The sequence below is a fragment of the Microplitis mediator genome, chromosome 4 (assembly GCF_029852145.1).
Source record: "Microplitis mediator isolate UGA2020A chromosome 4, iyMicMedi2.1, whole genome shotgun sequence".
NCBI lineage: Eukaryota > Metazoa > Arthropoda > Insecta > Hymenoptera > Braconidae > Microplitis > Microplitis mediator.
In genome coordinates this window covers 13,172,119-13,190,463 of record NC_079972.1, presented here as the reverse complement: position 1 = coordinate 13,190,463, position 18,345 = coordinate 13,172,119, and the positions used below count along the sequence as shown (strand labels likewise).

At 31.7% G+C, this 18,345-nt stretch overlaps 1 protein-coding gene across 1 annotated transcript in view; it reads left to right on the top strand.

The window, feature by feature from the left end:
- Positions 1–18,345, top strand: part of LOC130666682 (zwei Ig domain protein zig-8) — a 140,889-nt gene that overhangs the window by 82,900 nt on the left and 39,644 nt on the right. Inside the window, exon 3 of the mRNA XM_057467880.1 lies at positions 13,364–13,574. Coding sequence (XP_057323863.1) covers positions 13,364–13,574 — 211 coding nt within the window. The remainder of the gene's footprint in view (positions 1–13,363; positions 13,575–18,345) is intronic.

The window sequence follows — 18,345 nt, the reverse complement described above, 5'->3', positions numbered from 1 at the left end:
ATCTTAATAATTAATTTAATTATCAGGAATTTCTGAACCTCAGAACTTTTGTTTGCTCTAAACAGCAATTTGTAAGCAATTGAAGCGTAATTGTTATTAATTATCTGAATTTCTGATAAATTTACAATCAGAAATTGTCAAACACATGACAAAGTTAAATACCGAAACACGGCGTAGTTGTGAATAATGGATATAAGAGAGTACGTGGCTGTGGAAAGTTTTGAAATAGTTAAAGCTCATTCTATGAGACAACCAATTGATCAATTTGCCGTACGTTAATCACAATTAAAGTGAGTAAGATAGAGAAGGATGAAGGAATAGTAGTTACATCTACATCTACGTCTATGTCTACGTTTACGTCAACGGCTGTATTAAAGCGAGATGAGATGGAGTAAAGAAAGATAAACGATTGTGAGTTGTGCAACCTACAATCTCTGGATTATAAAGATTAATTAACTGCTGGAGAAGCTGCTATGGAATGAATTCCAAGAAGTAATTGAATCCTTTAAATAGAATAAGCCCCGCAATTATCGACAGTCTACTCGAGAACAAATTATTCAAAATTCTTTGAATCCTTATTTTATTTATCCATCGTCGCGCTCTTCTATTCATATATTTATTTTTATAAATCTCGCTTTTTTAAAATTATCCGGTTTTTTTTATTCACTGATCGTATTCAACTTTTCCGATAATTCCAAGCTCGAGTAGTTATCCACCATCTATTTAAAATTTTTTTTCTATATAAAAATTTTTTTCGAACTACTTAATAATCAATTTAACGTGACTCTACATTTATTTTACACGCTGGAAAAAAGTGGTAATACTTCTCATCTTAACGAAGTAACTATTCCCATCTTTATAGTTTAATGATTCTCATTCTTTTATGTTAACTTTTCCTATCCCAGATGATAATCATTACTATCTCAGAAGGCAAAATTCAATAATTTTTCAGGCTTAAGAAAGATTACTATCTACACGCTGAAAAAAAATGCTAACTATCACCATCTTGTAATAGTGAATGATCACCATCAGTATGTAATAATCATTACCATGCTTTTATGTTAACTATTACACTGTTAGAAGTATTTATTTGAGCCAAATAAGATTTATTAATAGTTGATAAATGATTTATTAAACGAGATTTATTTTAGCCAAATAAGCCATTTCTTAGTAGTTAATAAATGGTTTATTTGAATAGAAAGAAATGACACATGAAGTTCAGGTTATAACTTTGAATGGAATGAGCGTGATTGTTAGTAAAAATTTATTATAATATTTCATTTTTTTTATATCTTTTGTATAATAATTTTTATTTTCAATTAACATCAATTGTGTGTATTATTTTCTTTAAAAAAATAAAATTAAACAGTCCTATAAAATATTTGTCATAACCTTACTTAATTAACATCACGTGTCATTTCTTTCTATTCAAATAAGCCATTTATTAATTATTAAGAAATGACTTATTTGGCCCAAATAAATCTCATTTAATAAATCATTTATTAACTATTAACAAATAATTATTTGGCTCAAATAAATACTTCTAACAGTGTAATATCGGAGGTAGTAAGTTTTCTTATTTAGATGGTAACAATTTTTATCCGTGATGATAATCCCGTGATGATAATCAATTTTATTCGTGATTATAATCCCGTGATGATCTCTCTAAACATGAATAAGTGAAATGAGTGAATATTCACTAATTCTAAGTGCCAACCGAACCACTTTTTGAAATTAGTGGCTTGGTTTGGACTTGGAATTAGTGAATATTCACTCATTTTCACTTATTCAGTTTAGAGAGATAATCAATTTTATCCGTGATGATAATCATTACTATCTTAGAAGGCAAAATTAAAAAATTATTCAGACATAAGAAATAGAATAGTGCCAGATAGCTCAACTGTTAGAGCACTCGGTGCGATACCGAATTGGTCTGGGTTCGATTCCCAGTTCGGGCTATCTATATTTTTCTCAATTTATCTATAAATTGTCTTATTGAGAAGGTTATTTACATGTTTGCATGTTTAGGTTTCCACTATATTTAAATGGTTACTAGATGGTAACTATTACTATCGACAATATCGTCATTATTTGACTTACAGGCGTGAACTTTAGCACAAATATTCCCAACAATCTCATAAATCACCCACCATCGAAGTTTTCGAAAAAACTTCCAATTACTTTGGGTTAATTTTATTCCAGCTGAGTTATAATTAAGTCAATATTTTTATTGAAGTCGATTCAAGTCATACACACAAAAAAAACATTCTCGACTGAAGGTAAATATTCTTGATTCAAGAAAATTTTTTTGGAGACCTAAATTTTGTCAGATAAAGTAGAAATCTTCTCCAACCAAGACGAATTCTCTTGGCTCAAGAAAATCTTGACTTGGTACCCGAAAACGTTTGTCTTCAAAAATATTTTCTTGACTCAAGATATCTGTTTTTTCTGTGTAATCAAGCCCAATAAGTTATTTAAGTTAGATGTAAGTTCGTTAAGCTTATGTAAGTTCCATAAGTTAACGTAAGTTAAATGTAAGTTCAATATTTCGACTCGGGTAAATATTACTATACGAGAAACGAATAGTTATCATCAAAGCATGATAATGATTATCACATACAGATAGTAATTACTCCTTATTGCAAGATGGTAATAGTTAGCATTATTTTTTAGCGCGTAGTTTTATTAAGTGCTGAAGTAAAGCATACGTCGACCTATTTACACATGGGCACGATAAAGTTTGAAACAGCACATTGGTGCATCATACTGTGAACCGAGCTAGCTAATTACAGAGAGAAGTAGGCGCACAGAGAAGATATGGGATAATCACAGACACAAGCTGGTTCCTAACGAGCAACTACTTTGCGTTGCCTCTGATCTCTTTTTACTTAGCTCAATAGAGACTTTGCGCCTATTATATATACCTATTATTACTAGAGTCACAAGTTTACAGTAATAATGCCGGCAGAACTTTCCCGAAACTTGCAACACAATTATCTAATTGGTTTATTGTACATCAATTACCTTTCATGTGTATAACAATAGATCGGTTATTTAGCATCAGCAATAAGAGAACAAAAATTTTTTTCATTGTTTTGTTAATTAATTAAGCTTATCTATTTATAAATATATAAATTTGAATTTACGTGTATGCACACTCTCAATGGAAAGTTAATATTTTCATGATTGGATTTTCACGGACCATCGTTACCGCTATTCACAATAAACGTCAGTTGGTTGTTTAATAAATCAACGGGATTTTCCACAGTTATGAACTCGTTTATTTTAAAACCCACAATAAATTTTATATATGATTTTTTTTTTGCTTAATAACTAATTGGCGAACTATACTATTTATTCATGTGTGCCATCAATTTTTTTTTTAATTAAATTATTGAATTATTTGTTACTTATTTTTTTTTTTTTTTTAACTAATAATTATAATTAAACCACGCGAATGACTGAGGGAAATGAAACTGCTGATGAGGGCAGTAAGTTTAATTTTTTTTGCAGCGTTGTTGTTATTAGTGCCCACTGTGGTTATGAGTCGCGCGTGCTCGAGTTGGCGGTGCGAATAAGTGGATAAAAAGAAAAAAAAATTAAAATAAACATATCATATATATCTTCATTTTCAGAGCATGTGTTCGGAGCTCTTACTCAGTTTTAAATAAGAAATATAAGTTTGAAAAATTTTAGGTATATTTTTATTTTAAATAACATGTGACATGGGACATCTTCAAATAATATTATGAAACTCCGATATTTGTAATGACGTAAAAAAAACAGGAATAAAATTATTAGAGACCTGCAACAGTTTCAGGCCCATGATACTGAAGTTAGCCGACGTCCAATAATTTTTGGATTTTTTTTTAGACAATAAATTATAAAAAAAAAATATTTTAAAAAATTACACATGTAGTTTTTTAAATTCTCTGCACGTGCATATTTTTAGTTTTTATTTTTCTTGTAATTTATTTGTTGAAAAAAAAATCCGAAAATTTTTAATTATCTGCTAACTTCAGTGTCATCTCAGGCCCATGTGTATGGGCGTCTATATGTGTCTTGGCATCTGCCCTGTGTGTCCATCGGATATTTTTCTTTTCATTTCGCCTTTTATCATCCGATATCATTTCTGAAGCTCTCTTAATCTAAAATAATAGAAAATACAGGAGGAATAAAATTATTAGAGACCTAGAATAGTCTCAGGCCCATGTGTATGGGTTCACGGAAAAAAATTTTTTTGTGTGTCCATCGGATATTTTTTTACGACTCAAGGGTCAGTGCTGATAAAAAAAATTTTTTCCTTGACTTCTATGTGCTAGCGTTCTTTCAGAAGACTTGTCTGATCCCGAAGCCTCCAAACATCCAACGCATTAATTTTTCCCAGGATCGCCGTCTAAGAAATTCTGTAGAAAATCGATCGAAAATCTAGACTGAAGGCTCGGTGCTGAGAAAAACAATTTTTAACTTCCCGCTATGAAAATTTAAAATTTTCAAGAAAAGGGAAGTTATTGGTTTCGGTTCAATTTTCGAAAATCGAGTTTTTATTAGATCTCGAAGTTTTGAAGTCCTTGGAAACTATTCTGACCATTTTTAGATGGACATCCGTGTGTATGTGTGTGTGTGTGACATGGAAACAGCGATCTGATGAAAACTCGATTTTTTAAAATGGAACCGAAATTAATAACTTGCCTTTTTTTTATTTTTAATTTTCCCAGCGGGAAGTTAAAAAAAAAAAATGTTAAAGTCAGTTGATTAAAAATAGCCGACAAATTTATTGGAAGTGATGTTGAAGCATTTGAATTGAAATGTTGAGGTAAATTAATACGTCACATGAAACTAAAAGTGATATGCTTTGAGACATAATGCCAGGTCCAGAGGCATCGGTATTACTGAGAAATGGAATGTCGATGTGATGAGATGGATATTGAAACTGGACAGTCTATATATTAATTAACCAGTAAGCGAATCCCTATCTGTCTCTGAGAATATATTCACGTCTGACTCGGGCTGTAATGAGTGTGATATATATGTGAACTAACTCGCCAAGTCCTAGTTGTCGTTGTCATCGTCCTCGGCCAGCATATGTAACTCAACTGCATGACGTTTCTCAGAATTAATTATCATAAATCTCCAATGGATTTTCTATCTTACGGTCACAGCCCAATACCCAACTAGATCATTTAATTAGGGCGGGTTTAAATTATTACAGTTTTGTATTCCAATTGATTATACATTTCGAGTTAAAAAAATCTAAATTTTTTATCAGCGCAATTGCAGTATAGGGAATTAATATATAATGTATTTTAATTAAAATTACAGTTATTTGAAAACACGATTGCTCTTGCGGGGAATAACCTTCAGAGACTCAATTACCTTAACTGTAATTACTAAACACTGGGATGCAATTAATTTGCTGCACACACTCACTGATCTATTGAGCCAAGTGACTTCTCAACCCAATGATTGCGCACACATACATTTACTTGCATGTATACATTTGCAGATATATATAAAGCCGAGGGATAGTGAGTGAAAGATAAAGATAAAGGGATTGTTAGTGGATATAAATTAGAAAGAGATATAAATCTATGAAGCGTAGCTGGAAATGTCGGAGATGAAGTTACGTGTCGAAATTGTAAAAGTTAGTTACATCCTTGAGCATTCTTCCTCCTCGTCTCTACGGAGCAATGGGGCGAAGCTGCAGCGGCGAGGTAAAGAGGGAAAAAAATAAAGTTAAGTTTTAAAAAAATCCCGGGAGTTTGGGGTCTTGGAAGTGAATTGAAAGCCGAATTCAATGTGGCGGTTCTACTCACTCGACTATAGATTACTTTTCGATTCAGCTGCACCGGCCCAGTTTTCAATCTCGGCAACCTTTTCCTGCGAGACTACTGACTCTCGGCAAAAGTTTGCGCCACAGAAGCGATCCGAAACTCTTAATGCTAATGTCTATGGTATGAGAATAAGTAAAAGGATAAAAAACCGTAGGAATGGAGAGTTGAGTTTAAGAATATAAGTAGTGGAGAGAAAGATGAGTTTAGTTTAAAGAATAATGACAAAAGGTTAGTGCGCAGAAATAGAAGACGATAAAGGACTGAAGATGAAGAAGAGAATGAGTATCTTTTTTCGATAGTCATGCCGCGGGACTTAACGTAACGTCGATTTAAAAAGTTTAAATCCACCGGATGTTCACGAATTTGATCGGTCTTTGTGATGCGGGGAAAAGTGAAAAAGAAACGGGAATTAAGATCAACGGGAGCTAAAGAAAGACCAAGTTTGCTTGTCTTCTACTTTTACTTTAACTTTGGCTTTATCTTTTTATTTTTATTCACTGGCTCACTCGCTCGCGCTGAGCATCGGCATTGAAAACCGTCTGGGAAAACTAGTGTGGTACGAGTAAGCGCTCGGGGATCGTATAAGTACGCGCGAATCGACACTATTTGCATTTTAGTACTGGCACGCTGTACTTGGATTGCCCTAGGTCCCGGTCTAGGTTCTCGGTTCCTCTTGCACCGCAACCTGACGCCCACACATCGACACTTCTTGGCAAATCCCTGCACCTCGCTGTCCTCAGCTTTATTTTATACCCTGTCTTCATGAAAATAAGTAGTAGTTGACTACTATTTTCTACCTATTGCTAAATTGGATTGCCAGTTTATTGCCAATATTCGTTTGCTTAACGACATTCCTTGATTTTGTATACGATAAACCTTTGGCTTTAAACTTTACTGAAAGAACTTGAGCCTGAACGCTTGCTTATCCATTTTTTTTATTTTTCATACTCTACAACAAAATTACCATACGTAAATTATTTAAATCTATTTTTCATTCGGTAGTTTTTTTAAAAACTTTATTCGAATGTTGTGTAGAATGTTGATATTTTTTTATCAATTTCTGTCAATTACTCTAAAGCCAATAACTTTATTTATGGACATTTTTTATGATTTTACTGGTTATCAAATAAAAAATTTTATGCAGCCACATCGATGCGCGGTAGCTACATATGGGGACTCTGTATCGTAATATTTTTTTTTTACAATTTTCAAAGTTAATGTCGTTTAAATATTTTTGACGACACACGAGCTGTTGACTTTAATGGCACCCGAGTGATAAAATAATTTTTTTCCATAAAAATTAAACGCTCAAGTGCTAAGTTAATTTTTTATGCTTTTATATATTTGATACTTTTTTTTTCTGTTTTAAATATTTTTAATAAATCTGAATTAATAATGCACTTTGAAATAATTACATTCTATTGTTAAGTTTTATAGTTAGCAGTATCTCGTGTACATAATTGATAGCCAGAAGATGTTAACTCGGGCACTAAAACTTGAACAGTCTATTAATATAAGCTTCGAAACTAAATTATTCAAATATTAATTATTAAAATATAACTTTTCAATTATTTTATGCATTCAAATTTAAGTATTTCAGTTATTAATTCTTTTGTATGCACATTAGGGTGATTCATTTCCGCAAAAGTTTTATTTCTTTTAAGTGCTCAAGCAAAATCTCAATCTACATCGTAGAAAAAGAAATTCTCACCAAATATGAGCTCTTAATTCCAATGCTAAGTACTTGCCATTTGATTTCAAAGATTTTCCATTTAAAATACACGTAAATTAAATTACTTTTTTTTCATCTTTCTAATACTCAGCTGCGTTTCATGATATCAAGGCGGTTTTGGTCGCAAATTGTAGGGCATTTGGTGTTCTTGAAAAGTGCCCATAGTTACTTAGCTGTAATTCCAGCTGTTTCACTGGTGTCCGTTGCGGAACTCATTTTTCCTATGAAATTGACCTTAATTGCTTGCAGAACGTAAACCAATGACAGTACATCAAAAATGTTGGAAGAAAGTTTATAGGAAATTTTATTCCCTTCAAAAAAAGTCATATGAGTCAAGTCGCTAAAGTCCATAGTTTTCGAGTTATAATCATTTTAATCATTTGAAAAATATAATGTAAAAAAAAAATTATAATTGATATTTGATTTTTCAAATTATTGAAATGATTATAACTCGGAAACTATGGACTTTAGCGACTTGACTCATAGGACTTTTTTTGAAGGGAATAAAATTTCCTATAAAATTTCTATTAACATTTTTAGTGTACTTTCAATGGTTTAGGTTCCGCAAGCCAATAAAGGTCAATTTTATAGGAAAAATTAGTTCCGCAACGGACACAAGTGAAACAGCTGGAAGTACAGCTAAGTAACTACGGGCACTTTTGAAGAACACCAAATGCCCTACAATTTGCGACCAAAACCGCCTTGATATCATGAAACGTAGCTGAGTATTAGAAAGTTGAAAAAAAGTAATTTAATTTACGTGTATTTTAAATGGGGAATCTTTGAAATCAAATGGCAAATACTCAGCATTGGAATAAAGAGCTGATATTTGGTGAGAATTTCTTTTTTTCAATGTAAATTGAGATTCTGCTTGAGTACTTAAAAAAATAAAAATTTTGCGGAAATGAATCACCCTAATGCACATTAACTTATTTTTAATTTTAATTTTTTTCTATACAAAATTTAATTCATATCAATAATGAGTTTAATTAAAATTTTTTTTACCCTCACTATTTTATATTTTTAATTTCTAACACTTTTTATGCAAGACACCAAAGGATGACATGTTGAGCTTGAGCTCGTATTCCTGATGAGCATAAAGCTCCCTCTGTTTTTCTCACTAATTTTTTTGCTATGTCCAGAAGGCAATAAACGCACGATTCCGTGCTCTACTTTTTATGCGGCAAAAGCAAAACAAAATGAGTCTATTCTCATTTTCTCTATTTATATTTTTTTTTTTTTTTTTTTTTTATCTCTTTAGACATTCCTCACACAACACAATATACATGTTATAAAAGAGCCATATTAGTTTTTATTCGCACCATTCGAATCGAACAATTTGCCTAAAGTACCACAGGGTTCCATCTTGTAAGAGCTTTTTTGTAATAAATTTTTTTATTTTTTTTTCGACTTTACTTGCTCTCATTTTCTCTCGCCCTTTTCGTTGGCGATTATGCTCTTGTATCCGGGCGTAACGATGAAAAAGAAAATGAGTTTTAAAAAAATAGTAATGAATGAAAAAAAAAAGTATGGACTAAACAATGAGGAAAAAAGGGTAGAAAAATTTAAACCGTTAGAGCTGGTTACGGCAATTGGTACGTACGCTCAAGGCATTATTTTATCGACAAGATGATTTGATCATAACCCGAAAATTTAGTTAACGATTACAGCTCAATGGTTACAGCAAATGAACCCAATCGATTTGGTTTAATACGTAAATGGTTATTGGACTGGAATTCTTAGCCCCGGGCTGTCAATACATCACAGAATTACTTTTTACAGTTGCTTATTCATTTAATTTTACTGTTTTCAGATTTTAAATATGCATTTGAAAATAACTTATTTTTGAACTCTTTCATATGTAATTATTTTCTTTATCAATTAAATTTTTATTTTACACTATAAAAAATTCGCGGAGTGAATGCGGATTAAATCCGTAGTAAATAAATTTTTAATTATTCACTCGCGTCGGAGTGACATTCACTCCGGAGAGGAGTTTTAAAAATATTATTAATAAAAAGTAACTAAACTAAATAAAATCGAAGTAAAAACTCGCGTATTACATGACTGATCAGCTGATACGCGCACACACACACACACGCACACGCATATTCGGACACACATACACGAAATCTCGAACTCGCACACTTTCTAAACGTGAATTAGTGAAAATAAGTGAATATTCACTAATTCCAAGTGCAAACCGAACCACTAATTTCCAGTAGTGGTTCGGTTGGCACTTAAAATTAGTGAATATTCACTAATTTCACTTATTCGTTTTTAGAGAGCACACACACACTGTTTAACAGTTTGATATAAATTAATATAAATTTATTTAAATGTTAAAACTCCGGACCGGAGTGAATTGGGAGTGAAATAAAATCTGCGTCACTCCGAGATCACTCCGCTAAAAAAAACTCCCAATTCACTCCGCATGCGGAGAGATTTTTTTTAAACTCCGGAACTCCGAGTGACAGAGGGAATGCGGAGTAAATTCGGATTGAAATTAAGTCTGGATTCACTCCCAATTTTTTACAGTGTAATTAATAACAAAAATTAAAATTCATTTTTTAAAAATTTGAATCCGCGTTGATCTTTAAAATTTATGAAATTTACTCAGATTTTATTTATGTAGGGTAACAGTACCAAATATTGACCGAGTTCCAATTAATGATTGGGTACTTGAAGACTCGTAATAATTTTTAAATTGTGGAATTTAATTGATCAAAAATATAAATTTGTAAGTAAAAAATTTTTCATGAATTAAATTTCAAAATTTTTGAGAGTCTCTAAGTACCCAGTCATTAATTGGAGCTGAGTTAATATTTGGTACTGCTACTAGATCTCTAGATTTAAAAATTTTTTTTGAAAATTATTTTATCTAGTAATTTATCCATCTAATTTAATAAAATTTTCTAAGATTTAAATTTCATTGAGGAAAAAAAATCACTGTGACAAAATAATAAAAATAATAATATGTTAAATATAAATAATGTATATAAAAATAAAAATGTAATTTGTTAGTTACTAAAGTGAGAATAATACAGTAACTGTCAGAAAAATAAATTTTCTTTTGCAAAATACTTGTCACAAAGACTAAAAGAGTAGACCGCAGAAAGCGAGTACCTTTCAATTTAGGATAAAGACCGAGAATGTGCATCGCCCGGAAAATAAGTGCACCTCGAATAAGTAGCAGCAGCAAAAGCAGAAGCAGAACCAAAAGCAGAAGCAATAGTAGTAGTTGTAATATAAGAAGAATGAGATGAATAAGACGAAGATGAACAGCTCTATCATTTTCCTTCTCGGCTGAATATCTATACCGCCGCCTTCAGCAACATACACCCCAAGTATTCTCCATTTAAAAGCCTTTTTGAATATTATAATTAGACATTACCCATCAGTAATACTATTTTTCATTCCCACAATCACATTATCATGGAATTTTATTACTAAAACGATTTCTCCTCAAAAAAAGAATTTAATTATAATAATAGTAATAATTGCTATAAATTACAATTTTTTTTTTTTCAGAAACTGTTAAATTATACAATAGCTTTCTTTGCTTTTGACTCACGTTTATTATAAAAATACTTGAATCTTTTTAAATTCAGACTATCAAGAAATTTGGCGAACCGTGACTTATATTCATGAAATATATATACGTATATATGTATGTATATTATACATATATTTCAAGTGAATTCCAATTCTCAGCGTTTCCTTTTTTTTTTTTTCTGTCCATTTTAAGATGGAAGCGGATCCAATTTGCAAAGGTTACGCTCCCTTAGGAAGGCTCACGTTAGTTTCTTTGTCGACCCTTATATATATATATTTCTATACATACTTTATTAAGTTCTTTCCTTGACTCTCAGCCTCTAAAAAAAATTATTGTCTGCCCTTGGTGATACTTATCGTTCGTATAATAAAATTTAAAGGCACAAAAAGAAAGAAAAAAAAATGATAATAATAAATTAGTTCATTAAAACAAAGTAGTATGAAGGTACAACAAACTCGGATGAATAATAATTTTTGTAAAATGTTGTTAAAGTGTGCAGCTAAAAAGAAAGAGACTGAGTAATGCGATTGACTAAATTATTCAATCGTTATGCTCTGTAAAAAATTTTGATTCCACGGTAGGGTGTGAGAGATTTGGTGTTAAAATTTCTAACACTGCCGGTGTGAAAGTTACACGACGGTGTTAAATTTTGGACCGTGCGAATTAGAACGTAACGGTGTAAATATATGTTATTTATTTAAAACTTTCGATTGCTTCAACACTGAGCATTTAATTTTTATTTCACAATAATCTACATAAATGGTAATAGCGATATACTAGTGCTGCAATCTATATATTATTTGAAATTTTTCTACCACACTGAAAAAATAAATATTTGTTCCAAATAAATAAATTTATTTGTGGCTTTTTTTTAAATATTTCTCAATGACAAATAAATATATTTGGCACAACTAAATATGACAGTTGATTCAAATAATTTTATAATTTGACTAAAATATATCATTTATTTGTGAAAATATTAAATTTGTGACGAATAACGGAAAATTTGGAGATACTTGAACACATGGCCCAACTAACCTTTATTTGCAGCAATTGGATCATTTCTTTACCCCAAATAAATCACTTATTTCACGCAATTACACTACTCAAATATATTATATCTTTCTTACAATTAAATATTTATTTGGCCATATCCAAATATACGATATCTTTGGCTCAAATACAGTCGACTCTCTTTAAGTGTCCTCTCTGAATCTGGCCGCTATGAAAAACTATTCATATTTAAATACTATACATATATTAGAGTGTTCGTTATTTCCTAAACTAGATTATTTTACTTTGTACAACCATTCATTTGAGACCCAAAAATAAAAAAGTTTATTTTGATGCCGTTTAACCCGGGCTAAGTAATGATACTTCCAAATTTTAGTGCGATGAGAAAAATTTTATTACTTGCTGAAAAATAAGAGTACAGCTATAACTAATACTAATTTTTGTATAGAATTTCCAACTTTTCAAAAAAGATCTCTTATGTTTTTTTCGTAAATCCAACCATTTAAAAGATATTGAAGCTCAAACTTTGATTTGTTTATAAAAATTGGCGGTTTTGTTTGAAATTTAATTACTCTCCAACGCATAGACATACAATTAAGTGCTATAAATTTTTTTAATTATTTAAATTTATATGCGGACACTTGAAGAGAGCGAGTCAAAATATTTGTTGCGGACATATACAGAGGGTACTAAAAAATTAATGACTGTCCATTGGTGGGAGAACGACTAAATGTTGAAATTAGGGGAACGAACATTTCCATATACTGAAGTTAGCCAACGTCAAATAATTTTTGGATTCTTTAAAAGACAATAAATTATAAAAAAAAATTGCACTTATAGTTTTTTTAATTTTCTACATGTGCATTTTTTCAGTTTCTTTTTTTCTTCAAATTTAATTGCTCAAAATAAAATCTTAAAATTTTTAATTGTCTGCTAACTTCAGGATCATACATTTTCAGAGTGGCCCCATAGAGTCGACTGTAAATCGTAGTCGGCTCAACTAAATATTTTTTTTCAGTTTACAAATTATATTATCGCACAATATTTGAACTAGTAACACCAAACGGTGTAAAAAAAAAACACTCATACCGTGTTAAAAGTACACGGCTTGATATTTCACACCGAGCAGACCGTGTAGTCCTCGGGGAGGATTTTCACACAAAAAATATTTGACAGTGTGAAAATTTGAAAATAAATGAAAAAATGATTATTTTATTCAATGTCCAGGTGTCGTGGATGCGGCAACGTGACATGCACATAATAAGCGCGGGAATATCGACGTACACATCTGACCTGAGATTTCAAGTCATTCATCCGGACAAGTCTGAGAATTGGACACTGCAGATAAAGTCGCCGCAGGAACGAGACTCGGGCGTCTACGAATGCCAAGTCAGCACAGAACCGAAGATGTCCCTCAACTATACCCTCAACGTGGTCGGTGAGTACGCTTTGAATTATTCAATCCGGTAGCTGTCGGAGTGAGTAACCGAACAAACGGATAAAAATGAAAGCAAGAGCGAGTAAGAAAACTTGAATGTCCTCTCATAAATCCATCCCGCGTTGATAGAGTCTATATTTTTTTCTTTTTTTTTTTTCAAACATTTCTCTTTGTTTTACAATATTCGTTTTTGGTGCATACGTGATTTATCCATAAAATATGCTAATCTGTTTATGTTTCAATTTTTTTTATTATAAATCTTTGTTTAGAATTTTTATGTTAAAAAAAAATATATAAAAATATTGCACTGAAATTTCAATCAAATATTGATAAACTTTTTTTTATGATAAACGATTTTTACATTTCTCTAAAGTGAAATTTATATTTTTTTTTTTTGCTATGCCATAAAACTCTGATGCGGGTTGAAAAATTTATAAAAAATTTATTATGAAAAGTGGAAATACATTTGGGTTAAAATTTTCATCATATATTTATTCAACATTGTTATTATTTTTTGTACGAAAAAAACACATTTTTTTCACAATGAGACAAATTTTTTTTTCTCGTATTTAAAATGATAATTAAAAATTTATAATTAACAAAAAACGGAAAATACTGACTATAAATGGTTTTATTATATAAAAAATAAATATTGCTTGATGAAGTTTCAAAGCAAGCAAACAAATAAATGGGTTAACAAGGTTATAAAAATAATAATAATCTTGTTACTTGTACAATACAATTGTTGAATTTATGACAGCAACAAAATTCAACTAAAGTGTAATGATAAAAATATTAAAAATAAATAATTCAATGCTACGGACATTTATTTTTCACACAACAAATAAATAAATTACGAGGTAAAAAATCTTAAATGTATGAATATTTTTCAGCCCGAACAGAAAATAAAGTCGGGTAAATAATAAAATATTAAACTGTTAATAAATGAGACAATGAGCATATGGAATACGTCATAAAATATGAAATATTAACGTATCAACCTGTGGTTGTATATATAAGTGTTCAGCAGACGTAAATATATAATTTCGCATTTCATATAGCATTCAACGTCTAAGATTTTTCGCATCTGCAAAAGGATTTCGCGGATATCCCCAAGAGCTTTTGTCTCGACTCGTGAACAACGATTTATCCTGTGACTTTGTTCAACCCTCACTTCAATTTTTCTTATTTTACTTCTTTATTTTTTATTCTTTTTCACTCCACCATTTACAAAAACCACCACTACTTCAACTTATATTCTTCTACTATTTTTACTACTATTGGCGGTGGTACCGAGTAGCATTACGACAACAGATGTCATGAGCATATGTATCACTAGGGCTTTCTTCTCGACGAGTCTGAAAAACTCAACACTTGACCGCACTTCTCACCTCCTCATCTCGGTCATTCGACTGAACCACTAGCAAGTGTAACACGATGGCTAAGCGTCTATCTCATTACCGTCCAAACCCGATGATCCTTCCATTACATTTTTATGTATCCTTAAGGAAACGTAAGACTGGAATAAGTGAGTGAACGAGTAAACTAGTAAGTGAGTGAGTGAGTGAGAAAAAATAAAATAAGAAAGAAGCAATGATAGTGTAACAGGGATCCCGATAATAGACGAGTTTCCATTAAAGTTCTCACGTGTCTAGAATCTGATGCAGTCGATATCTAAAATCCAAATACAGTAATGCTATTTTTCAACACCGAGGAAACTCTTTCATTTTGAATTCTTATCCATTGACGAATCTACTTACGAAATAAAATATATTTTTTTGAGAGTACTGCAGAGGTTGGACGTCAAGTGTGTTTTGCTGATGCTTTAAAATCATTTTATGATTTACTCAGGGTAAAATATCCCGGGTCACAATATCTAGCCTCAATCTAGCCTCATTGAACCCAAGTAAGCCTCAATCCAGTCTCACTGAGTAAAGAAAGCATTTTGAGCCTCAAATGAACCTACTACTCAACTATGTAATTTAAATTCGATTAGTATTATTTGAGGCTCTTTGATCACCATTTGAGGCTCATTGAGGCTCTTTGAACATGTACCTGAAGATCGCAACGTTTCTCGTGTAACGAAAATTGAAAAATTTATGTAATTTGACTGCTTCAGGATTAATTGGGGGTGGTCTGAAAATTTCGGCTGACGTGCGAAACATTTCGGAAATCTCAATCTAGTAAATCTTTTACTTTTCATTTCGTTTTTTTATTTTCGTTCCACGAAAAACGTTCCGATCTTCAGCTACATCTTTGAACATTATTTGAGGCTCATTGATGCTTTTTGAACATCATTTGAGGCTCAAAATGCTTTGTTTACTCAGTGAGGCTTACTTGGGTTCAATGAGGCTAGATATTGTGACCCGGGGTGTTTACAAGTTATGTATTACACTGATAAGGTAAAAATGGGCAGAGTAAAAGAAATTAACTTTTGTAAAAATAAAATTTTCTTATGGAAGTACAGTCGGTTTTAGAATTACCGTTCAAAATTGAATGAAACTTGAGATATTTGAAAATCGAAGCTACATAAGAAATCAGGTTTCATCTAATTTATTTTTATTTAAAAGCAGTATTACTTCAAAAGCAGGTTTATAACGGGTAGTCGAGGACAAAACTAAACGCACGATATAGTGAAAAGACGAGAAAATATCTTCTCAATTTATTTATTAGATTTTTATTACCCTGGCTTATAATTTTTATCACGAGCGTTCTAAGTGTTTGCTCAAAAATTTACCAAATTTACGGGTTTTAAAAGTAAATTTAAATAAATAAGAAAACACTAATGGGCAACATGAAAGTTATTTATGTCAACAAAAGCCAGGAGCCATTTCCTTTGAAAATAATGCCGAAGTGGCAAGAAGCTTGTGTTGCAATCGGGGGCAATGTCGTCAGTATCATAAAAGACAGAGAAAACGATGAAAATAAAGCAGGAGAGGTAGAGAGAGAGAATTAGAGAATGATGTTGTCCCAGGACAAACATCAGCCGGAACTCGGATATACGAATTCCGAAATTTAAGAGCCAGGTCGAACAATAACTTCTCATTTTCCTGCTGAGTAAAAGTTGTAACACTCAAGTCACCATCTAAGTGCACACTGAATGCACGACGACAACGACGAGAGATTGCGAAAACAAAGTCCTTCACTGTCTTAACGTACACATACTTTTACTACTTATACTATTGCTTCTGGCTCGCTGGCTTACTGGTTGGTTGGTTGGTTGGTTGGCTGGTTAAGTATGATCGTTGTTCAAGTACTTGTGCATTATAGCACCCGAGAAAATTCATCGTACTTACTCTTGGTGCGTTACCTCAAGTATAAAGTTACTTTTAACATTTATCGCTTGCACTTGCGTTCTGCGGGATAAGTGACGGGTGATGATCGTGATAATGACGTAAAATAAATGACAACTGAATAATCTTACAGCTCATCCACTGAATGACCTACAGACCTAAATACACATAGGGGAGTGGGGGCAAAGTGTGCCCCGCAAAATTTTCTATACACCAATAAATTCGGACGGATAATAAGCTTATCGAAATTTCTTATATAATGAGGGCTAAATAGACCACACGGTAAGAAATGCATGACGTTCAACACCATGCTGGTATGGTCTCAAGACAGATACTAAAATAGTATGTGGAATATTCCAAGACAGTATTGTAACGAGTCCCAGAAGTATGGCGTTATTTACTATACTGTATAGTACTGGAGCTATTGTATTGCTCACACGTATGCAAAGCAGGCACGGCGAAACAGCATGGCCCTGAGACCCATACTGCATTGCCAAGGGCACAATGCTACTAGTTTTTCCCGCCATAATTTTTGGCGTATCGTATTACCACCAAAACTATATAGATGTCGTTAGACTAGGTTTATCGGCCAGAAGCAATGTGGATACGGCAATGCAGTATGGGCCTGACGGCCATACTGACATTGCGGTGTCCGCGACAAGTATTGCCAATCTTACTATTCCCGCAATGGTTGAATAATCTATGCATACAATTTTATAACCTATAAAAATATTCGATACCATACAGTATGGCGTTCACGCCCATACTGGCATAGTAATATCCGCAAAATATTTCTTACCGTGTATTTGCAAATATCACACGTGTAAAGAATAAAAAATATCAAATCCGAAATTTTTTGGAGGGCTCACTTTGCCCCTAATTTTTTATTTTTTAATTTTAATGGACGCAGCATAATGAAGTGAAAATAAGTATCAAGGGTCTAAACAGAAGTAAACGCGTAAAAAAATGAATGATATTATAATTATTTTCCTTAAGGGGCCCACTCTGTCCCCCCTCTCCCCTATATTACACTCGTTCTCGTAAATTTGTATCGTGTAATACACAACTGTAATCCTATACTTATATGCAGTTGGATTTATAATCCGACGAATGTTACATGCGTGTATGGAGAAGCTATTATTTGTTTAATTATTCAATGCGACTATATGATTATGATATTCCCAGTAACTAAAATTAAATTTTCTGTATGCAGTATGAAGAGAAATCCACTAATTTAATACGTCAGTATTAATTTTACTACTGAAATATTAATTAATAAATCCATTAAATATATTTTATTATAATCAAAATATTGATAGCTAATTAAAATTAAAAACAAATATTTTGATGCATTATTTATTAAATTCGCATTACATATTGGAAATGTTTTAATTTAATTATAAATTATTTGATAATTTAATTAAAACAAAATAAGAACTTAAATTATTTTAAAAAACGACCAACAGACGGATTTTTTA